The following is a 23,978-nucleotide window of genomic DNA, read 5'->3' as shown; positions in this document are numbered from 1 at the left end:
TCAGTTTTAAATGATTTTTCGCCGATTACACAGTGATTACAGACATGATACTTGGTCAATGTTTTCATAGAATTATAAGATTTTAAAATTTAGTTTTCAAGGCTAACAGAAATTGACTTCTGTTAAGAAACTTTTATCACCAAAATCACTTATCGGGCCCGGTGAGTTATCGGGTCTTTCGAGAAACGGGCCACAGCACCGGAAAAAAAGAAAGCTAACTCAATCGTGTGTCTTTTAGTCAAATACAAACATAGCACAATATACTTACAGCAGGGCCCAGGCATCCAAGATCAAACAATTCTCCATCTATAGCCGGGATGCACCTTCCATGTAGAAATGGAAAAATTGGCAGGTTTTAATTTTTTTGTTTTACGTAAATTAATATTAACCCTTAAGTAGGTAGGTAGGTAGGTAGGTAGGTAGGTAGGTAGGTAGGTAGGTAGGTAGTTAGGAGGTAGGCAATTTCGTCCGCCCTCTGCCACTTCAAGAGCATTAAAAACTTGGAGGGAACTAAAACTGTTTCCTTTGAGGTACGTAAAATAAGACGAAGCCGTTGTATGAGATGAAAAATAACGTCCAAATTGACTAAGTAATTATCAGGGCAACCAGGAGAAGTTGAATAAATACAAATTCTAAATATCATGACAGTAGAGTTAAATGTTTTCTTTTTAAAACAAAAACGTCAACATGTTAAAGGGCCCTAGTCAGCCACACCTTTGTTTTTGTTTATGTGCGAGAGTTTGGCTATTATATTTTATTCGGAGCATGTCGAAATGAACGAAATCACTGTGAAACCACTAAAGACAATGAAACATACTTTCAGGAACACAACTTACAGTTAAGCAATAAGATTTCGTTTCACCATGCAATATCGATACTTTCGATGGCATCGAAAATGGCGGAGGCTGACTAGGGTTCTCTAAATACCCCTTTCAAAAGACCGATGTTATGCAATACATCAAGCCATGTAGAGATTTCTATCATATCTACTCATTGCCGGAAGAACTTTTTTTTTTCTCTGCTTTTTCAGTTACCAGCATTTTGTCTTGTCACCAAACATGCTTTTTTACTATTATTTAAAATGACCTCGTATTCAGATAACATGTTTGTGGATCAAGGAAGCTCATTCAACGTTACTGTTTGCCAAACCCTGGTAGTTCTGACCGCAAATGTTATGAACAACAACCATGGCTCAGTCATCTCCAAGTCCGGCCATAATATTCCCCCATTCCCTAGGGCATTTGTCATTTCGTGTCTGCTAAAGAGTGGGGCATTTGAAACAGACCGGAGCGACCACTTCCGGTAGCAGCTTTGTTCTTTGCATGCAATCACCCTGTGGCGAGCTGATACAATACTGGCCCGAAAATAGCTCGCAGTTGTGATGGTTCAAAGAACTCGCTTTACAGACTAGCGCTCGGAGTTAGATCACAGCCAATTCAGTCTCAATACGGTCTTCCTTGAATCTTAAGATGTAATTACGGTTTTGCTTGTCCTCAGATTGTACAGACCTCTCAAAGGCCTCTCAACTTATGTTTGTTCTACTGATAACAGAAATCCACTTATGAAGAGCAAAGTCTAAAATGTTTGGAATTCCTTTACAAACTTTGGTCATTTTTTTCCTTCTAACTTTTACCTTGTTATCACAATGTTGTTCTCGACGTAACATTTTTGAGCTCCGCCTGCATACATTAGGATAGGATTTTCTGGCTGATATATCAAATTAAATGTCGAAAAGAGAACACATGCACTGTTTTACAGAATCCTGTAAATATTTAAAATGCGACATAGACATTAAGTTAATAAGATTAATTAAAACGATCATTGACCACCGCATATTAATTAAATTCGGATAAGATCAGGATTAGAGCGAAATCAGTGTAGTATGGAGAGAATACATAATAATTGATTTAATAATAATAATAATGATAATAATAATAATAATAATAATAATAATAATAAGAGGAAGAAGACGAAGAAGAGGAAGAAGAAGAAGAAGAAGAGGAAGAAGAAGAAGAAGAAGAAGAAGAAGAAGAAGAAGAAGAAGAAGAAGAAGAAGAAGAAGAAGAAGAAGAAGAAGAAGAAGAAGAAGAAGAAGAAGAAAAAGAAGAAGAAAAAGAAGAAGAAGAAGAAAAAAACTTGAGCTGAAAAAATAAAACTTACAAATAAGAGAAAGTGAATGTTTGTAATGATGTAAATGTGAGCTGTAGAATAACATTTAACCGTGTCGGTGAATTGCTCTCGCCATGATGACAGTAAATTTAGCACTTGCAGAGAAACGCGACAAAAAAAAAAAAAAAGACGGGGAGTAGTGGGGGGGCTAAAACTGGAATCCAACAATTAACCTCATCTGCGGTACTAGTGCAACATTCCTGTCAAGTGAACTATCAAGCCATACCAACTGGGAACTGGTCAACTTCGAATTCATGTTATACCCTTAGATGTTGAATTAACACTGATGGAAATATATATAAATGAAGGTGAGCATGCCAATTAGAGAACAAACAGATGATACGGAAGTTAGATTCACTTACTTTTCCTGATCTGAAGAAGTGTTTGTCATGTTGAAAGGCTTACAGCCGGGAATCAATTTTTTGCTATGGTTCTTATGTCTTCCGGCATAAAGCGACAAGCATTTGGTTTATTACGACAGTATTGACTTCATGTCTCTCACGCCCCATCAGTATAAAATAAACTGACAAACGTTAACCAACCAAGGCACGAGGAGTTGTATCTTTGCTTTAACGCGCCAAAAGATACATTGTTTAGAAGGAAACTTCAAACAAAAGTTATAAATACAGAGACAATGAGTATCGAGAAGACCAATTAAATAGGTTTCTTGAATCTGCAGGATGTAAATCTGTTTTCTCGGAAAAAAATATGTCTTTAAGCGCAAGTATGTGTGAAGCGTTTGCTAATGCATGTTATTACGCCTCCATTAAAGCCCTAATCGTAGACAAGATTGCATTACGACACATAATTTTCTTTCTATGATGCAATGTAAGCAGGGAGTCGTTTGCAAAGACATCCTTTTTAACATTAGGTGACACAAGACACCTTGAGGGCAAATTATCCTGCGCTTGAATCCAAATTATGTCTGTTTTAGGAAAAAACATGAAATGTGGATAAATATTTAGGAGAGAGGTTTAAACTTCCCATAATTAATACAGGTGATTGTGTTAAACGGTATGCCAGCTGCAGTTGAAACAATTGATTTGAAGGTCCTTTAGCTAGATTCACTGATTCACAGATTGACTGATACGAAGTGATTGTTATGGTTCTATGCCTTCCGTCAGGGAAGGACTTGCATTTTGGTGTATTCACTTCATATCGCTTTTACAATCAGCGTTAAGGTCCGGTTCATACGTCGAACTCTACATGAGCCGAACCTAATACCTATTAAGGTCGACCCAAATAATTAAGTTCGGCAGTTGATTCAGACGTCGAACCTAACTGAAGTCGAACTTAATTAAAGCTAAAGTGAGAAAGTAGATTTTCTTGGTCAGCGGCTGTTGTTTTTACTCAACAAGATTCAAAATGGCGGGAAAGATGAATTCTGACATGGAAGAGCTTGTTAGGTAAAATAATAAAGGCAGGCCAAACACGGCTCCTACTGGTCGAGATAGGAAGAATATGACCTTCAAAGCTAATTTGCTCTTACGAGTACGTCTTTCAAAGATCTCCCTTTTCTGTACGAAAGTAAGGAAGGGTCTTTGTAGATCTCCCTTAGCAGAGGCAGACTTTCTATCAAGTGTCATTTACCAGGAGCCATAATCAGGGATGCAGACCGTAACGAGATGCCATTTTGACTTGTGGGCCTGTCCCCATGTGTTACACCAAAAAATCTATTTTTAGAAAAAAAATTACGCCATACGTGCGCACGTGTGTTAACGGCCAGGATCGCGCGTGGAGAAATTGAAATTGTTTTCTACCCGTTCAAAATGGCGTCCAAATTTTAAAATTCTGCCAGGGAATATCTCCTCAGTACCCACATTTAAGGAATTAGACTCTCACAAAGAAAAGATAACAATTGAAAGAAGACGGGAAAAGTTGGAATAAGCGGCCTATTGATCACATGACTCTCACAGTATAGTAAAAAAGGCGCCAAAACGGTGGCGCTGCGTGCGTTGCTACTGTAAGTTGAATGAATGAAAAAAGCTTACACTCTACGGACATGTACCCAGACAGGTAAGGACTTTTTTATCTTTAGTGAATTCTTTCTCAGCTGCTTTCCGTGTCACATATAAGGTAGTAGCCCCAAACAAATTTGCGTGTATTCACGCGGGTTTATGACGTGAAGGGGGGGGGGGGGGCAATTTTTTCTAAAAATAGATTTTTTTTTGGTACAACTCATGATGGGGACGCATGGAACCCACGCTTACGGTCTCCATCCCTGATTATGGCTCCTGTATTTACTCATCTGAATTGTTTTAGGTTAGGCACAGAAGGGCGATATTCCATGACAAACCTCAAAATGTTTTTGCGGGTTTTTAGTTTGTTTTGTAGTGCCGACATTCTTTCGCGGAGGTTGACTTCTGAAAGAGTTTTATTATAAGGTTATCGAGATAACCTCTGTTGCGTAATCTCTGTTTGAATAGAATAATGTTTTCTTCAAACGTTGTTTTTGAAGATTTTGTTCTGAAAAGTCTTGACGCTTCGCCTTTGATAAAGCCTGTATTGGAAAGTTTCTGTCGTTTTGAAGTGCGTGTGCACTTCAAGAATAGATTCTTTTTTTTCTAATCTTTCGCATCTCAGACAAGTATATTCAGTTGTTTCGAAACAAGAAGAACAAGCACATTCCTCTTTTCCCGCCATCTTGTCCAGAATGAAGTCCTTTGCGCACATGCCAAGTCGATGGAATGCATACCCCTCTGGGATAGATATAATTTATATAATTTATACGTAACGTATGCATTTGGTTCGGCACATGAAAAGTTCGACGTCTGAATCGAAGTCGAACTTTTGCCGTTCTATTCGACTGGTGCAGTCGAATAGAACGGCGGGTCGACCCAAATACAAATCTGTCGATCCTAACTGATTCATACGTCGATCTTTACATGCGCCGAACCAAATGATTAGGTTCGGCTCATGTAAAGTTCGACGTATGAACCGGGCCTAATAATACCCATTTTGAACGGGTAGAACAAAATCCTGGCTGTTTACACGCGTGCGCGCACGCGCGTATGGCGCAATTTTTTTCTAAAAATAGATTTTTTGATACAACACATGGGGACAAGCCCACAAGTCAAAATGGCATCTCGTTACGGTCTGCATCCCTGATTATGGCTCCTGGTAAATGACACTTGATAGAAAATCAGCCTCTGCTAGGGGAGATCTACAACGACCCTTCCTTACTTTCGTACAGAAAAGAGAGATCTTTGAAAGACGTACTCGTAAGAGCAAATTAGCTTTGAAGGTCATATTCTTCCCATCTCGACCTGTAGGAGCCGTGTTTGGCCTGTCTTTATTATTTTATCAAGCAAGCTCTTCCATGTCAGAATTCATCTTTCCCGCCATTTTAAATCTTGTTGAGTACAAACAACAGCCGCTGACCACGAAAATCTACTTTCTCACTTTAGCTTTAATTAAGTTCGACTTCACTTAGGTTCGACGTCTGAATCAACTACCGAACTTAATTATTTGGGTCGACCTTAATAGGTATTAGGTTCGGCTCATGTAAAGTTCGACGTATGAACCGGGCCTGACAAACCAATCAGGGCACGAGGTGATGTGCATGTCTTTGTTTTGTTTTGCTTTCCTTTTATTTAACACGCCAGAAGATACATTGTTTAGAGAGAAACTTCAAACAAAAGATCCGAATTTGAGAGACAATAAGTCTTACCAGGAGATATAGACTATATGACTCCGCATACTCCTATCAAGTAGATTTTTGCACAAAGTACAAACAGTGAATGAAAATAAACTTATGAAACCATTTGTTGCTCAGCTGTTTAAAGGTGGCTGCTCCAACCTTGTGTCAGTCAACGTGGGTTTCAATTCGTGAACAGAGTCATTTGCAATTGTTTAATTAAGGTCCGTGGTTAGCCATGCATTTCCTGTTTCAGACATCTATAAAAATTTTAAAATGTTTACCATTCGTGTTCGTATTAATTAATAAGTGCCAAAAGTATATGCTTTCGGTCATCGTATTGAGATTGAATAGTTCGAGAGCTTGCGTTTTGAGTGATTTGCTATGAGGGAGGGCTAGAACACGAGACGTTAGGTTTCGAACCACTTTAAAGTGGCCAAGGTACCTTATCAATGACCACAGTCGATAAAACTTTATATCCGTTTTCACTGAGACCCTCATCCAAATGGAAGCTGTTTACTGAACTTCCAATTCATGTTACATTTCATGTTACGGGTATCCGTAAATAGTGAATTGAATTGATTTCAGTATTGGAAGCCAATCACGTGAGACCGTATCAGAGCTGCTACATCAAACCCATTGATAGAAGTTAACATATTACATGATCATATATTTGCCAAATGAAGTTGAAACAATTGATTTGAAGGTTATTAAGCTAGATTTACTTACCCTTCATTATTCGAAGAAGTACTCGCCATATTAAAAGTCTTGCGACTGGGAAGTGATTTCTATGGTCCTATGCCTTTAGTCATGGAAAGACTAGCATTTGGTTTATGACGGCTGCTTTTCCTATCAGTGTTAATTAGTAAACTGATAAACCAATCAGGGCACGAGGCGATGTGTGTTCGTTTTGTTTTGCTTTCCTTTTCCGAGTTAACGCGCCAGAAGATACATTGTTTAGAAAGAAACTTCAAACAAACGATCCGAATTTCAGAGACACTAAGTCTTACTAGGAGCTGGTAAATTAGTTTGTTATCTGATCCGTATTATGCAAATCACTTTTCTCGGTAAAAGCATGTCTGCATGCGCAATAATCCGTCAAACGTTTGCTAATGCTTGTTATAGGAAACCGATATCACGCCTTTCAATCTTCCAAGAAAGAAAACCAGAACCATAAGAAAGATTTCACTGATTAAGACGCAAATAATTTCTGTGTATGAGGCAAGTAGGCCGGAGTCGTATGCAAAGAAGGTGACACAAGATACCCTGCAGGCAATTTTTCCCGCGCTTTAATCTAAATTAATTCTGTCTGTACAAGGAAAAAATATAACTGTAGTCAAAAAATTTAGTAGCTTTACCAGCAAAAATCAAGGTCATTCAGTGAAGATTAGGCTATGGATCTTCTTATCAGACCGGGCGTTAATCAAAAAATGCATTTTCTTTCTTTCTTTCTTTCTTTCTTTCTTTCTTTCTTTCTTTCTTTCTTTCTTTCTTTCTTTCTTTCTTTCTTTCTTTCTTTCTTTCCTTCTTTCTTTTTTTCTTTCTTTCTTTCTTTTTTCTTCATTTAAACAACATTTTCACGAGCCATATTTAGTGAAAAACCTGAGAGACCATATAAAAATCCTTTGCAAACCCCACATTTGCCAAACTTAACAAACTTTCTTTCTATCTTTCTTTCTTTCTTTCTTTCTTTCTTTCTTTCTTTCTTTCTTTCTTTCTTTCTTTCTTTCTTTCTTTCTTTCCTTCTTTCTTTCTTTCTTTCTTTCTTTCTTTCTTTCTGTTTTTCTTTCTTTCTTTCTTTTTTTTTTCTTTCTGTCTTTCTATCTTTCTTTCTTTCCTTCTTTCTTTTTTCTTCATTTAAACAACATTTTTACGAGCCATATTAAGTAAAAAACCTGAGAGATCATATAAAAATCCGTTGCCAACCCCATATTTGCCAAACTTAACAAAGAAATCTATGCCAGGGAGCAAGGCTAACCGCGGAGCCGAGCCCTTTGTTGCGGATGGATATTCTGTGAATCTTATTCCCGCCGTTGGGTCAGGTGACTTATTTGCTTTTTTTGAGTTTCCTTGGCAATGGCAATTTACACGCTTTTGGAAACTATCGAAAAGTTCCCGAGACATAGGCGAGTTATCCCGACCAGTAGTGTTTCCATGCCGAAAAACGTTGCCTCGCATGCGTGCAAGTCGGTTACCCTAGCTGCCTGAAGCCTGCGACACACCTGGTGATTTTTAATTCTTCGCAACCGAAATCGCCGATCGCGGTGAATTTGATCGCCAGCAATTTTTGCCACCAACCGATGCCGATTACGGCGACGTGGCACTTCAACCTTGTTCCCGGGCTCCATCGAGGGGCATTTTGAAAAGTCATGTGATAAAATCGCCCCGCCTGATTGGTTTACTTTACTGGCGATTCGCAGTAATGAGCGTACGGGCGCACTAGGCGAATTTAATCGCTGATATTTGACATGCCAGATATCGGCGATTTCATACGCAGATCGCGGCGATCGGTGAAAGATCGCTAACGCTGCACCGGGCACACCTGGCGATTTTCGCCGATCGCGGCGATCTATGTATAAAATTGCCAGGTGTGTCCTCATTTATCGGTGGCGAAATTGCTGGCGATCAAATTCACCGCGATCGGCGCATTTGGTTGCGGCGAATTAAAAATCGCCAGGTGTGGCGCCGGAAGGCAGCTTGGGTCCCAGCTAGGCAGCTAGGCCTCCCAAAGAAGCACCACGAGAACGCCACGCCACCCAACTGGTACGATGATAATGGGCGCGACCTTACCTTCATAGACCTTAAGCAAGGAATTGTAGACCAGGTTGCCAATTTCCATAGGTTTTCTTTCAATTGCTTGTCGACTCCGAATTCGTTCTCACTGAGTCTGAGAAATCGCGCTAACTGGCAAAGCAATAGATCGTGCTCGCCACCGACAAATCACGATATTTTGCACAATCCCGTCCAATAATTGTTAATTCTACACTGTCGTTATAAACATGATTGCTGTGGTAATTATCTAGATAAACGTATCCGCTCTTCAAGACTATATGACTCTACATTCTCCTATCAAGTAGATTGTTCCACAGAGTACCAGCAGAGAATGAAAATCAACTTATGAAACTATTTCTTGCTCAGCTGTTAAAAGGTGGCTGCTCCAACCTTGTACCAGTCAACGTGGGTTTCAATTCGTGAACAGAGTCATTTGCAATTGTTTAATTAAGGTCCGTGGTTAGCCATGCATTTCCTGTTTCAGACATCTATAAAAATTTTAAAATGTTTACCATTCGTGTTCGTATTAATTAATAAGTGCCAAAAATATATGCTTTCGGTCATCGTATTGAGATTCGATAGTTCGACAGCTTGCGTTTTGAGTGATTTGCTATGAGGGAGGGCTAGAACACGAGACGTTAGGTTTCGAACCACTTTAAAGTGGCCAAGGTACCTTATCAATGACCACAGTCGACAAAACTTTATATCCGTTTTCACTGAGACCCTCATCCAAATGGAAGCTGTTTACTGAACTTCCAATTCATGTTACATTTCATGTTACGGGTATCCGTAAATAGTGAATTGAATTGATTTCAGTATTGGAAGCCAATCACGTGAGACCGTATCAGAGCTGCTATATCAAACACATTGATAGAAGTAAACATATTACATGATCATATATTTGCCAAATGAAGTTGAAACAATTGATTTGAAGGTTATTAAGCTAGATTTACTTACCCTTCATTATTCGAAGAAGTACTCGCCATATTAAAAGTCTTGCGACTGGGAAGTGATTTCTATGGTCCTATGCCTTTAGTCATGGAAAGACTAGCATTTGGTTTATGACGGCTGCTTTTCCTATCAGTGTTAATTAGTAAACTGATAAACCAATCAGGGCACGAGGCGATGTGTGTTCGTTTTGTTTTGCTTTCCTTTTCCGAGTTAACGCGCCAGAAGATACATTGTTTAGAAAGAAACTTCAAACAAACGATCCGAATTTCAGAGACACTAAGTCTTACTAGGAGCTGGTAAATTAGTTTGTTATCTGATCCGTATTATGCAAATCACTTTTCTCGGTAAAAGCATGTCTGCATGCGCAATAATCCGTCAAACGTTTGCTAATGCTTGTTATAGGAAACCGATATCACGCCTTTCAATCTTCCAAGAAAGAAAACCAGAACCATAAGAAAGATTTCACTGATTAAGACGCAAATAATTTCTGTGTATGAGGCAAGTAGGCCGGAGTCGTATGCAAAGAAGGTGACACAAGATACCCTGCAGGCAATTTTTCCCGCGCTTTAATCTAAATTAATTCTGTCTGTACAAGGAAAAAATATAACTGTAGTCAAAAAATTTAGTAGCTTTACCAGCAAAAATCAAGGTCATTCAGTGAAGATTAGGCTATGGATCTTCTTATCAGACCGGGCGTTAATCAAAAAATGCATTTTCTTTCTTTCTTTCTTTCTTTCTTTCTTTCTTTCTTTCTTTCTTTCTTTCTTTCTTTCTTTCTTTCTTTCTTTCTTTCTTTCTTTCTTTCTTTCTTTTTTCTTCATTTAAACAACATTTTCACGAGCCATATTTAGTGAAAAACCTGAGAGACCATATAAAAATCCCTTGCAAACCCCACATTTGCCAAACTTAACAAACTTTCTTTCTTTCTTTCTTTCTTTCTTTCTTTCTTTCTTTCTTTCTTTCTGTTTTTCTTTCTTTCTTTCTTTCTTTCTTTCTTTCTTTCCTTCTTTCTTTTTTTCTTTCTTTCCTTCTTTCTTTCTTTCTTTCTTTCTGTTTTTCTTTCTTTCTTTCTTTCTTTTTTTCTTTCTTTCTTTCTTTCTTTCTTTCTTTCTTTCTTTCTTTCTTTCTTTCTTTCTTTCTTTCTTTCTTTCTTTCTTTCTTTCTTTCTTTCCTTCTTTCTTTTTTCTTCATTTAAACAACATTTTTACGAGCCATATTAAGTAAAAAACCTGAGAGATCATATAAAAATCCGTTGCCAACCCCATATTTGCCAAACTTAACAAAGAAATCTATGCCAGGGAGCAAGGCTAACCGCGGAGCCGAGCCCTTTGTTGCGGATGGATATTCTGTGAATCTTATTCCCGCCGTTGGGTCAGGTGACTTATTTGCTTATTTTGAGTTTCCTTGGCAATGGCAATTTACACGCTTTTGGAAACTATCGAAAAGTTCCCGAGACATAGGCGAGTTATCCCGACCAGTAGTGTTTCCATGCCGCAAAACGTTGCCTCGCATGCGTGCAAGTCGGTTACCCTAGCTGCCTGAAGCCTGCGACACAGCTGGCGATTTTTAATTCTTCGCAACCGAAATCGCCGATCGCGGTGAATTTGATCGCCAGCAATTTTTGCCACCAACCGATGCCGATTACGGTGACGTGGCACTTCAACCTTGTTCCCGGGCTCCATCGAGGGGCATTTTGAAAAGTCATGTGATAAAATCGCCCCGCCTGATTGGTTTACTTTACTGGCGATTCGCAGTAATGAGCGTACGGGCGCACTAGGCGAATTTAATCGCTGATATTTGACATGCCAGATATCGGCGATTTCATACGCAGATCGCGGCGATCGGTGAAAGATCGCTAACGCTGCACCGGGCACACCTGGCGATTTTCGCCGATCGCGGCGATCTATGTATAAAATTGCCAGGTGTGTCCTCATTTATCGGTGGCGAAATTGCTGGCGATCAAATTCACCGCGATCGGCGCATTTGGTTGCGGCGAATTAAAAATCGCCAGGTGTAGCGCCGGAAGGCAGCTTGGGTCCCAGCTAGGCAGCTAGGCCTCCCAAAGAAGCACCACGAGAACGCCACGCCACCCAACTGGTACGATGATAATGGGCGCGACCTTACCTTCATAGACCTTAAGCAAGGAATTGTAGACCAGGTTACCAATTTCCATAGGTTTTCTTTCAATTGCTTGTCGACTCCGAATTCGTTCTCACTGAGTCTGAGAAATCGCGCTAACTGGCAAAGCAATAGATCGTGCTCGCCACCGACAAATCACGATATTTTGCACAATCCCGTCCAATAATTGTTAATTCTACACTGTCGTTATAAACATGATTGCTGTGGTAATTATCTAGATAAACGTATCCGCTCTTCAAGACTATATGACTCTACATTCTCTTATCAAGTAGATTGTTCCACAGAGTACCAGCAGTGAATGATAATCAACTTATGAAACTATTTCTTGCTTAGCTGTTTAAAGGTGGCTGCTCCAACCTTGTACCAGTCAACGTTGGTTTCAGTTCGTGAACAGAGTCATTTGCAATTGTTTTTAAGGTCTGTGGTTAGCCATGCATTTCCTCTTTCAGACATCTATAAGAATTTTAAAATGTTTACCGTCCGTGTGCATAATAAATAAGTGCCAAAAATATATACTTTCGGTCATCGTATTGAGATTCGATAATTCGAGAGCTTGCGTTTTGAGCGATTTGCTCTGAGGGAGGGCTAAACACGAGACGTTAGCTTTCGAACCACTTTAAAGTGGCTAAGTTACCTTATCAATGACCACAGTCGATAAAACTTTATATTCGTTTTCGCTAAGACCTTCATCCAAATGGAAGCTGGTTTACTGAACTTCCAATTCATGTTACATTTCATGTTACGGGTATCCGTAAATAGTGAATTGAATTGATTTCAGTATTGGAAGCCGATCACTTGAGACCGTATCAGAGCTGCTATATCAAACCCATTGATAGAAGTAAACATATTACATGATCATATATTTGCCAAATGGGCTTGAAACAATTGATTTGAAGGTTATTAAGCTAGATTCACTTACCCTTCACTATTCGAAGAAATACTCGCCATATTAAAAGTCTTTCGGCTGGGTAGTGATTTCTATGGTCCTATGCCTTTAGTAATGGAAAGACTAGCATTTGGTTTATGACGGCTGCTTTTACTATCAGTGTTAATTAGTAAACTGATAAACCAATCAGGGCACAAGGCGCTGTGTGTCTGTTTTGTTTTGCTTTTCTTTAACGCGCCCGAAGATACATTGTTTAGAGAGAAACTTCAAACAAAAGTTCCGAATTTCAAAGACAGTAAGTCTTACAAGGGGCTGGTAAATCAGTCTGTTATCTGATCCGTGTTATGCAAATCACTTTTCTCGGAAAAAGGATGTCTGCAATAATGCGTCAAACTTTTGCTAATGCTTGGTATTAAGCCACCGCTATCGCCGCATTACCTTTTAATCTTCTAAGAATGAAAGTCAGGAGCATAGGAAAGATTGTCTTATGACGCAAAATAATTTCCAGAAGATACATTGTTTAAAGAGAAACTTCAAACAAAAGATCCGAATTTCAAAGACAGCAAGTCTTACAAGGGGCTGGTAAATTAGTTTGTTATCTGATCCGTATTATGCAAATCACTTTTCTCGGAAAAAGTATGTCGGCATGCGCAACAATGCGTCAAACTTTTACTAATGTTTGTTATAGGAAACCAATGTTACTCCTTTTAATCTTCTAAGAACGAAAACCAGAACCATAGAACGATTTCATTAAGACGCAAAGAATTTCTGTGTATGAGGCAAATAGGCCGGAGTCGTATGCAAAGATGGTGACACAAGATACCCTGCGGGCAATTTTTCCCGCGCTTTAATCTTAACTAATTGTGTCTGTATAAGGAAACAACTATAAATGCAGTTGAAAAATTTAGTAGCTCTACCCGTAACAATCACAGACATTCAGTGACGATTAGGCTATGGATCTTCTCATCAGACCGGACGTTAAGCAAAAAATGCATTTTCTTTCTTTCTTTCTTTCTTTCTTTCTTTCTTTCTTTCTTTCTTTCTTTCTTTCTTTCTTTCTTTCTTTCTTTCTTTCTTTCTTTCTTTCTTTCTTTCTTTCTTTTTTCTTCATTTAAACAACATTTTTACGAGCCACATTTAGTAAAAAACCTGAGAGATCATTTAAAAATCCGTTGCAAACCCCATATTTGTCAAACTTAACAAAGAAATCTATGCCAGGGGTTCAAGGCTAACCGCGGAGCCTAGCCCTTTGTTGCGGATGGATCTTCTGTGAATCTTATTCCCGCCGTTGGGTCAGGTGACTTATTTGCTTGTCTGTTGTAACACGAGTTTCCTTGGCAATGGCAATATAAACGCTTTTGGAAACTATCGAAAAGTTCCCGAGACATAGGCGAGTTATCCCGACCAGTAGTGTTTCCATGCCGAAAAACGTTGCCTCGCATGCGTGCAAGTCGGTTACCCTAGCTGCCTGAAGCCGGCGACACACCTGGCGATTTTTAATTCTTCGCAACCGAAATCGCCGATCGCGGTGAATTTGATCGCCAGCAATTTTCGCCACCGACCGATGCCGATTGCGGCGATGTGGCACTTCAACGTTGTTCCCGGGCTCCATTGAAAAGTCATGTGATAAAATCGCCCAGCCTGATTGGTTTACTTTACTGGCGATTCGCAGCGATGAGCGTACGGGCGCACTAGGCGAATTTAATCGCCGTTATCTGACATGCCAGATATCGGCGATTTCATACGCCGATCGCGCGATCGGTGAAAACGCACTATCGCTGCACCGGGCACACCTGGCGATTTTCCCCGATCGTGGCGATCAGCGTATAAAATTGCCAGGTGTGTCCGCATCAATCGCTGGCGAAATCGCTGGTGTTCAAATTCACCGCGATCGGCGCATTTGGTTGCGGCGAATTAAAAATCGCCAGGTGTGGCGCCGGAAGGCAGCTAGGGACCCAGCTAGGCAGCTAGGCCTCCCAAAAAAGCAGCATGAGAACGCCACGCCACCCAACTGGTACGATGATAATGGGCGCGACCTTACCTTCATATACCTTAAGCAAGGAATTGTAGACCAGGTTACCAATTTCGATATGTTTTCTTTCCATTGCTTGTCGACTCCGAATTCGTTCTCACTGAGTCTTAGAAATCGCACTACCTGGCAAAGCAATAGACCGTGCTTGCCACTGACAAATCACGATATTTTGCTCAATTCCGTCCAATAATTGTTAATTCTACACTGTCGTTATAAACATGATTGCTGTGGTAATTATCTAGATAAACGCATGAGCTCTTCAAGACTATATGACTCCACATTCTCCTATTAAGTAGATTGTTGCACAAAGTACAAGCAGTGAATGAAAATCAACTTATGAAACCATTTGTTGCTCAGCTGTTTAAAGGTGGCTGCTCCAACCTTGTGTCAGTCAACGTGGGTTTCGATTCGTGGACAGAGTCATTTGCAATTGTTTAATTAAGGTCCGTGGTTAGCCATGCATTTCCTGTTTCAGACATCTATAAAAATTTTAAAATGTTTACCATTCGTGTTCGTATTAATTAATAAGTGCCAAAAATATATGCTTTCGGTCATCGTATTGAGATTCGATAGTTCGAGAGCTTGCGTTTTGAGTCATTTGCTCTGAGGGAGGGCTAGAACACGAGACTTTAGTTTTCGAACCACTTTAAAGTGGCCAAGGTACCTTATCAATGACCACAGTCGATAAAACTTTATATCCGTTTTCGCTGAGACCCTCATCCAAATGGAAGCTGTTTACTGAACTTCCAATTCATGTTACATTTCATGTTACGGGTATCCGTAAATAGTGAATTGAATTGATTTCAGTATTGGAAGCCGATCACTTGAGACCGTATCAGAGCTGCTATATCAAACCCATTGATAGAAGTAAACATATTACATGATCATATATTTGCCAAATGGGGTTGAAACAATTGATTTGAAGGTTATTAAGCTAGATTCACTTACCCTTCATTATTCGAAGAAGTACTCGCCATAATAAAAGTCTTGCGGCTGGGAAGTGATTTCTATGTATCTATGCCTTAAGGTGGCTTACTACAGTTTTTCCGAGACTTGGTAGCGCGCGCTATGATAGCCTGCCTCACGTCAGTATTTGTCGCGCGTGCAAAAATGAAGCAGGTAACCTCAAGAAGTAACAAAAACCACTTCAACACTTGAAAGGCGTCAAATCTCTTTGGTATATGTAGCGATAGTTTCAAAACTCCGTCCAAACATGTAATCAAGCCTAGGGCCAGAAAAATATGGCAAAAAAGTTTGATAAACATTCGGTAAAAGAGCTCTAATTTACGGTACCTTTCTCGCACGCGATACATGGCGTTACATGAGCGCGCGCTTAAATAAAGGGCATGCGCAATTCAATTCTCGTCCGAGGTTGTAAAAACCTGTCTTTGATCGAGGATTGCTCGAAAACTTACCGTACAACTTATGATGAAATTTTCACGGTTGATTTGTTCGGGTGAATCACGTTTGGAGCCAAAATTTTTGAAAAATCTGTAAGACAGATTTTGAGCTATTTTTGATTTCACATTCTCTTAGTTTGCACAGAAACTGTCTTACAAATTTTTATTTTATTTTGCATGAATGTTAAATCAGACCCAATTTCTTATTCGTGAAATTTTCAGGTGGGGTCATATGGGTAGAATTTGAGTAAAACGTGACTTAACCTACTAGTGCCCAGTCTCTCATTGGATACTCGGTCGCTCATTTTGGCTATTTGTTGACGTTTAATTGTTCAAATTTCACATAGAATCGTAAAAGACTTAAGCAAACAGTAGACAGTGAAGGGAAAAACAACTTGGAACCTCTTTCAAAAGAGTTAAAAGTTGTGCCCTTATACTCCTTTAAAACTGTAGTAAGCCACCTTAAGTTATGGAAAGACTAGCATTTGGTTTATGACGGCTGCTTTTACTATCAGTGTTAATTAGTAAACTGAAAAACCAATCAGGGCACGAGGCGATGTGTCTTTGTTTTGTTTTGCTTTCCTTTTATTTAACGCGCCAGAAGATGCATTGTTTAGAGAGAAACTTCAAACAAAAGATCCGAATTTCAGAGACAATAAGTCTTACCAGGAGCTTGTAAATTAGTTTGTTATCAGATCCGTATTATGCAAATCACTTTTCTCGGAAAAAGGATGTCTGCATGCGCAATAATGGGTCAAACTTTTGCTAATGCTTGGTATTAGGCCACCGATATCGCCGAAATACCTTTTAATCTTCTAAGAATGAAAGTCAGGAGCATAGGAAAGATTGTGTTACGACACAAAATAATTGCCAGATCGGGAAGATACATTGTTTAGAGAGAAACTTTAAACGAAAGATCCGAATTTTAGAGACAATAAGTCTTACAAGGGGCTGGTAAATTAGTTTGTTATCTGATCGGTATTATGCAAATCACTTTTCTCGGAAAAAGTATGTCTGCATGTGCAACAATGCGTCAAACTTCTGCTAATGCTTGTTATAGGAAACCGATCTCACGCCTTTCAATCTTCCAAGAACGAAAACCAGAACCATAAGAAAGATTTCATTAAGATGCAAAGAATTTCTGTGTATGAGGCAAGTAGGCCGGAGTCGTATGCAAAGGTGGTGACACAAGATACCCTGCGGGCAATTTTTCCCGCGCTTTAATCTAAATTAATTGTGTCTGAAAACAAAAAATATAAATGCAGTTAAAAAATTTAGTAGCTTTACCCGCAACAATCACACACATTCAGTGACGATTAGCCTATGGATCTTCTCGTCAGACCGGACGTTACGCAAAAAATGCATTTTCTTTCTTTCTTTTTTTTTTCTTCGTTTAAACAACATTTTTACGAGCCATATTTAGTAGAAAACCTTATAGATTATATAAAAATCCGTTGCAAACCCCATATTTGCGATACTAAACAAAGAAAATTATGCCAGGGGGCAAGGCTAGCTGAGGAGCCTAGCTCTTTAATGCGATGGATGTCCTGTGACTCTTATTAAATTCCCGCCTTTAGGTCACGTGACCCATTGTTTGTTCTTGTAACATGTAACATATTGTAATGCGCATTTGATCAAATTATTTGTTTATCTGCGCAATAGAAGTATAGAAGTATCAGTATCATTATTATTATATTATTATTAACCTCTTACTAACCGAGCGCGAGGGCCGTACTGGGGAATATTGGCCCGAGGTCGTAACAGTACGGACCAAGCACAGCGAGGTCCGTACAAAAACGACCGAGGGCCAATATTCCCCAGTACGGCTCGAGCAAGCTAGGTTAGTAAGTAGTTTATTATATGGCCCTCGGAGCAAACTTGTTTATTTTAAAAAACGCACTTCCGGTCACTTGAATTCAAAGGGTTTCTGTCGTGACGTGTTTTTGATGACGCGAGCAACCCAAAAAGAACAAGCTACGGTACCACGAGGATAACATGAAAACAAATTTACTGAACGTTTACATGTTTATAGAAAAGACTTCAAGAACGCTTTGTAGCGGAATTTGACGAAAATCTTAACAGCTGCGGTTTGTTTTTGAAACTCAGAAAAGGGTTTCTTCGTTCCCAGAAAATTTACTAGCGCATCACAAAGTACGGATCAAGAAAAGGTTGCTGTGAAAACCATTTTCAACTTTAAAAGAAGCAGCATTAAGTCAATTGTCCTCCTCGCTCTCATCTCTGGCTTGGAAACCCAAGTGTAGGGATAAAAACCACCACACAGTTCTTTGGAGTGCAACTGGATTGGAGTCGCCGAATTCTCCTGCCTCAAAAAGAGCATCTTCTTCGTTTTCGTCAATCGCCCGAGCGGCTTTCAGCTCGTTTCTTCTGTCGTGCTCGCGAACTAGTGACTTGTGCTTCGCAGCTAGAACTCTTCTCGATTTTTGAACTCATTATCCTTGAGTATGTTGAATGGATATTTCTTCTCAGAGAAGTATCGCTGTATATGTTGCGCTGAAAACTGGAAAATGTTGCTGGCTCGTATTCACCATTTTTCCTGCGTACGTTCATAAAAAAAAAAGAAATTGACAAAAGGTGATCAAGCTCGGACGAAGGTAGGCTTTCAATTGTTTGACTATTCAAGCCGTTAGCTTCAATAAAACGGAGTAGAGTATTCATATCAGTAGACTTCTTCCTTTTGTGTTTTCACTTTTCTGTTTGTTTATAAAATCCTCAATGGCTTCCTCGGCTTTCGCAGATGCCTGCTTCAGAGGTTTCTAGATCTTCGGGATAGTAAAATTTGCTTTGTAAATGATATTCTTCTTCGTCCATGTTGGATTCAGTCTTTTGGGTAGTTTCTTTGCGAAGAATGAAAGTATTTTCAGGTTTTCTTTTCGCAGTTTTAGCTGCAAATTTTCAAATTTGCCGCTTGTCATAAAAATACACGGCTTAAGACCATTTCCATGGAAACGGTCCGTATGGTAAAATCCTGACCAAGAAAGAGCCAATCAGAACGCGCGGATTTACCTCAAGACTACCTTGCCATATAATAATATTTATTATTATTATTAGCCTCACTTTAACCTCAGTTTTAGAGAAAACATTCTGTAGATTTTTACACATGGTAACGAGGCTAGTAAGGCTGATTTTCATGAAAATAAAGAATATTAATTTATCGACCGCCATTTATGAAAAATGTCGATCGTTTTTTGGCCACCTTTCACATCAAGTTTGTGGATACCGTTGGAAGTATTTGGATCAGCCACAATTCTACGTACGTTCGACCATTTTCCGAGTAACGTCAGTGAATAATCTCGTACCCAGATCTCCCACGGTCATTCCCGAACCGACGACTGAGATCGGGGTACGAGATTAGTCAGTGAATTAACGTTCTGGAACCTCTCCCGACTGCTGTTGTGTGCATGTTTAATACCAGGAAGCCATTGCCTTGTTTCTAATTTATAGAGGATATTACACGGCGGTGTTAAGATATAAATTTTATTTTCGAGTGGTTAAATATTGTTTCTTAACACTAGAAAATAAAATTCATACCTTCAAGCCACCGTGTATTTTTCTTTTTGTTGTATAGACACCAGTGTTTTACTGACTGTTTGCACAAACAACTGTGAAAAAGCAGGAAATGACGTCATCGATATCCTCACTAGTGAGGATCTGGATAATACGTTACTCGGCGTACGAATGTTAAGAGTGGCGAATTTTCCTGAAAACACTCCTTTCTATATAATAAAAGCGTCTTTCCTTCTTAGCGGTCAATCTGTTTCGGGTGCAGATACATCAAAGAAATGAACTGGCTGTAGACAAAGGCGCACAGCACAGGACCGGACAGAAACAAGGCAACAGAAACACAAGGGAACTATCGCTTGCATGTATCTTTACATATTCCCCTCCTAGTAAACTATCTTCCTCGATTACGGGCAAGTTCGGTCAAATTAGAAAATATCTATAACAAACTGCCTTCTGCAACAAATAATTCATTTAGCGAAATATACTGGTATTCAAAAGAAAACATTCTTTTCTCTGGAAAAAGTAAATTTAATTTCGATTTCATAAGTACGTCGAGTTGGCGCTTTTGGAAACCAGCGATACGTTGAACGGGGCATAGGCGAGTTTTCCCTAATCTGTAGTGTTCCCATGGAGAAAGGTTGTCTGGCATACTAGCATATATGCAAGCCGGGTAGTCTAAGGCCCCGTTACATGGAGAAAAGTTGTGCCAGGAAAGGGTGTCCCCTCCCAGCCGAGTCAACTTCAGCGAGCGTTTATATGATAAAAAAAGTTGACACCTTTGCCCGAGCCAACAGCGCTCGCGCATGCTCTGATTGTCTCGCCTTGGAGAAAAGTTGGCCCGGCTAGGAGGGTGACCCGACCATCGCAAAAGGGTGACCCGGCTAGGCGGGTCACTCTTTACTTCTAGCCGAGCCAACCTCTTGTTTCTCATGTAAACGGTTCGCCAAGTTTTGTAAGGAAATGTAGGAAAAGTCGGGTCGCCCAGGGTAGCTCGGGTAGGCGAGCGTAAACGGGACCAAACTGCCTTTTTAACACATGACAGTATGTTTTTCATTCCCTGTCTCAACTTGAACGCCGTTTCCACATGTTCTCGTACTGGATAGTTCGGCCACATTGTAAAGGTTGAACGAATTGGCATAATTGCGAGGTAGTACAAGTAACGCGAACTTATATTTTCAAGTGACATTTCCGTCGGTGTTGCCGTGGTGGTTTCTTGAGGTCTCTAAGGTCGATTGAGCTCGTGGGAGCGCACGACATAGTTTTCTGGACGATTAGCGGAGAATCTTGCTAAACATTTTCCTTATCAAGGATTTATCTTTTCGCTTATTTCAATTAGATTACGAGCTCGAAATTTTCATTGCGTGAGAGTACGTTGTTCAAAATTTAACAACAAATTATTTTAATTCCCTTCACGGACACTTCGAAAACGCGAAGAAGCGGCCTCGATTTTGTTGACAACCGAACGCTGTTAGTCTTCTCACTACCTACAACAGAATAGATAGTCAGTAGCGTAGCCATTAAGAGAACAGCATTTGCGATAGAACACTAGTAGATTTATGCTAATGTTAATTAGTTTTAAACTGAGGGACAATGAGACATAATTTCTTTCTTCTTTTTAACGGTACTTTAATGATACCTTTCCAACTAATTCTCTATTAAGGAGAAACATTGTGCAGCTCAAGATGAACCTTGTTTACAATTTAATGAAATTTAAGAACATCAACTTTCACCTAATACAAATATCCATTTCATAGGCTCAAAAAAGGTTTATACGAAATGTCCTACTTGTCAATTCTAACGAACCAAGTATCCTGATAAACTGTCAGTATATTTGTAACAATAATGCATCTACTGTAATCAGTCACCTCTTTAATTGCGTCTTCAACTCGTGTAAATAGGACCTTAAAACAACATATCAACTGAGAAAACAACAACAAAAGACTTGCTACAAAAGTAGGAAAAATCCAACGATGTATGAAAGCAACTGCAACCGGCACTCATACACAAAAAATACGATAGCAAACAAAAACCTGAGACCATTCAGAGTATGGATGGATCAGTTTTTAGACTAAAAAGAGGCACTGATTCCAGTCTACAAATTAAAGGATGTTTTAAGAAACGTTTAACGTTTTTATAAAAACATATTAGGGAACTTATGCAGAGACCACGGCGACTGCAACAACAACGCCGCTAAGTATTGGTTTCATGAAAAAAGAATCGCCCGGCAACCGCCTTTAAATTTTCGTACATTTCTTTACCATCCACTGCAATCATAAACAACAACGTGAAATGACAAAATTCAAGGTTATGTAGAGAATGTAAGAACAAAACCGTAATTTTTTCATTTTCTGTCCGGCTCAACTTGAAGGCCGTTCCTACCAATTTAGTTCCTGGATTTGTTCGGCCACATTGTATAATTTGAATGAATAGAGCCTTCTCGAAAATGGCGGCAACAGATTTGAATGAGTTAAAATTGAACTGAATGAAAAACTGATACCAGCACTGGAAAGAGCACCTTTACTTTGGTAACCTTGCAAAGTTTCAGCATATTAGGTGTTATATCAGCTTATGAAATGTAAGATGAAATTTGACAAATTTACACGCGTTTGTATGACTGGGGGTATACGTCATGCAAACGTCTGTAAATTTTTTTCATTTTTCAACTTACATTTTCTCAGCTGATATTACACCTGATATGCTGAAGCTTTGCAGGGTTACTAAAGTAAAAGTGCTATTTCTAGTGCTGGTATACGTTTTTAATTTTAACTTACTTGAATTTTCGGCCGCCATTTTGGTGAAGGATCTATTGGAATAATCGCGACGTAGTTGAAATAGCGTGGAGTTAAATTTTCAAGTGACGTTTTTGTCGGCGTTCCCGTCGTCGCTGCATAAGTTCCCTGTTAAAAAACATGCATGACAATTTATTCTTATTAGGCAAATCCGTCAAACGTCACTGCAAAGGCAAGAAATTTTACTGAAAAAACCGTAACAAAGTATAAACATGCACTATACGCGCTTACAACAGTACAAATTATTGTGTAGGTCATAGAAGAAATATACACCTTATTTCAGCCAGCTACTATACTGTTTGATAGTGCCCTTGGCTGAAATTCAGTGCTCCCAAAAATTTTACAACTGGTCATTTTTCGGAAAATCGTTTAAACCCTCCCCCCCCCCCCCCCCCCCTAACCTATTACGCTGTCATACTAAAAAACCAAAGAACAAACACGGATTATTCACTAAAAAATCTTGCAAACCATGACACTACCCGAATCATAAACAGATCTCTTACAATGTCAATACTAGCAAGCCTTTAATACACCTCTTTCTTTAACAAACATTATATTAAATCATTATATATATTAAAGCATCTGTTATTATTTTACCTTCTATAGTCATAACACATTTAATGTGTTTTACACCTTTAACACTTTTATAGAGTAAATATTACTTTTCTCTTTTTCTTTGCACATATCGCTTGAGTCATTTAGCAAAAAGTGAGTTTTTAACGTCTTGGAAGCTTTTCTTATTCGTCCTCAAAACACTCAATTCCCTCCTTGCAATCAGTGCTACAATTCTGCCAACATTTGCTGTGGGGAAGGGGATGGGCTGTTGGAGTGCTGGGAAAGTTTGTACTGATTACAAGATATTGCACTTGTTTCATGGACCAAGCTCAGCACCCGACAAAGCAAACACAATGACTACTTCCATTGGTCAATGTACAAGACAACAGGTCATCAATCGAGTTTTTCTAACCACCAATTATAATCAATTATATATCAATATTTAATTATAATATATTTTCACCTTCAGCAAAATCATTTTTAATCAATAATATGTATATATCAAGTAATCGATAGTGCCATTTTAAAGTACATTTTAGTTTTGGCAGCCGAATGAGAAAAGTTCCACCTTAACCTCTTATTTGGCAGACGTCTCAACGCATTTGTTCGCTTATAGTCAGCAGTCCTTTCCCCAATTATCTCACTTTTAAATCGTTTAAAATATGCGTTTGGAACGTTGCTTTTCTTAGTTTAGGCTCTCTTTTCAGTAAAGGGGTGATGGCCAAGTTTGTTCGTAGGCTTTATAGCCTACTCCAACTTGTCATTTAGATCAGAGTGCTTATGTCATCGTTGATGCTTCCCTGCAAGTCTACAACAGGTTTTACAATACCCTGCTTACGATACTTGATGAGAGACGGGTTACGAAGCAGCGTCACAGCAACATGCCAGCGGTTGAATGCTTTGTGAGACAGGCGCGGGAGACGAGCTTCACCACTGTACACTAAAAGGAAGAGAAAAAACTAAAATTAGGACTTTCTTCAGGTTTGCACTTCAAACATTACACCACATTAAACAGTCTGCAAGCGAGCTCTCCTGACGTGGAGAGATTTTTTGCGCCAAAACTCGGCAAATGACAAATCAAACCGTCCAAACCTGCTTATTGCTTTCGTTAATCAATCTAACAGCT

At 39.3% G+C, this 23,978-nt stretch overlaps 2 protein-coding genes across 5 annotated transcripts in view; both read right to left on the bottom strand.

The window, feature by feature from the left end:
• Positions 1–15,610, bottom strand: part of LOC146453382 (stimulated by retinoic acid gene 6 protein-like) — a 39,154-nt gene extending 23,544 nt beyond the window's left edge. The window contains exons 1-2 of one of the 2 annotated variants that reach the window (XM_085096695.1): positions 15,535–15,610; positions 269–323 (exon numbers count right to left, since the gene is read on the bottom strand). In XM_085096695.1, coding sequence (XP_084952821.1) covers positions 269–323; positions 15,535–15,563 — 84 coding nt within the window. In that variant the 5' untranslated portion in view covers positions 15,564–15,610. Of the gene's footprint in view, positions 1–268; positions 324–6,535; positions 12,556–15,534 lie in introns of those variants that run through there. The other variant, XM_085096694.1, reaches the window with a different exon arrangement.
• Positions 15,611–21,109: 5,499 nt separating this feature from the next.
• The window catches only part of LOC146453381 (stimulated by retinoic acid gene 6 protein-like), a 12,150-nt gene continuing 9,281 nt past the window's right edge, over positions 21,110–23,978 (bottom strand). For all 3 annotated transcript variants that reach the window (XM_085096689.1, XM_085096690.1, XM_085096691.1), the window contains one exon: positions 21,110–23,792. In XM_085096689.1, coding sequence (XP_084952815.1) covers positions 23,617–23,792 — 176 coding nt within the window. In that variant the 3' untranslated portion in view covers positions 21,110–23,616. The remainder of the gene's footprint in view (positions 23,793–23,978) is intronic.

Source organism: Pavona decussata, unplaced genomic scaffold (genome assembly GCF_977016875.1).
Source record: "Pavona decussata unplaced genomic scaffold, jaPavDecu1.1 SCAFFOLD_334, whole genome shotgun sequence".
Taxonomy (NCBI): Eukaryota; Metazoa; Cnidaria; class Anthozoa; order Scleractinia; family Agariciidae; genus Pavona; species Pavona decussata.
The sequence above is the reverse complement of the archived record's forward strand: the minus strand, read 5'-3'. Positions and strand labels throughout refer to the sequence as shown.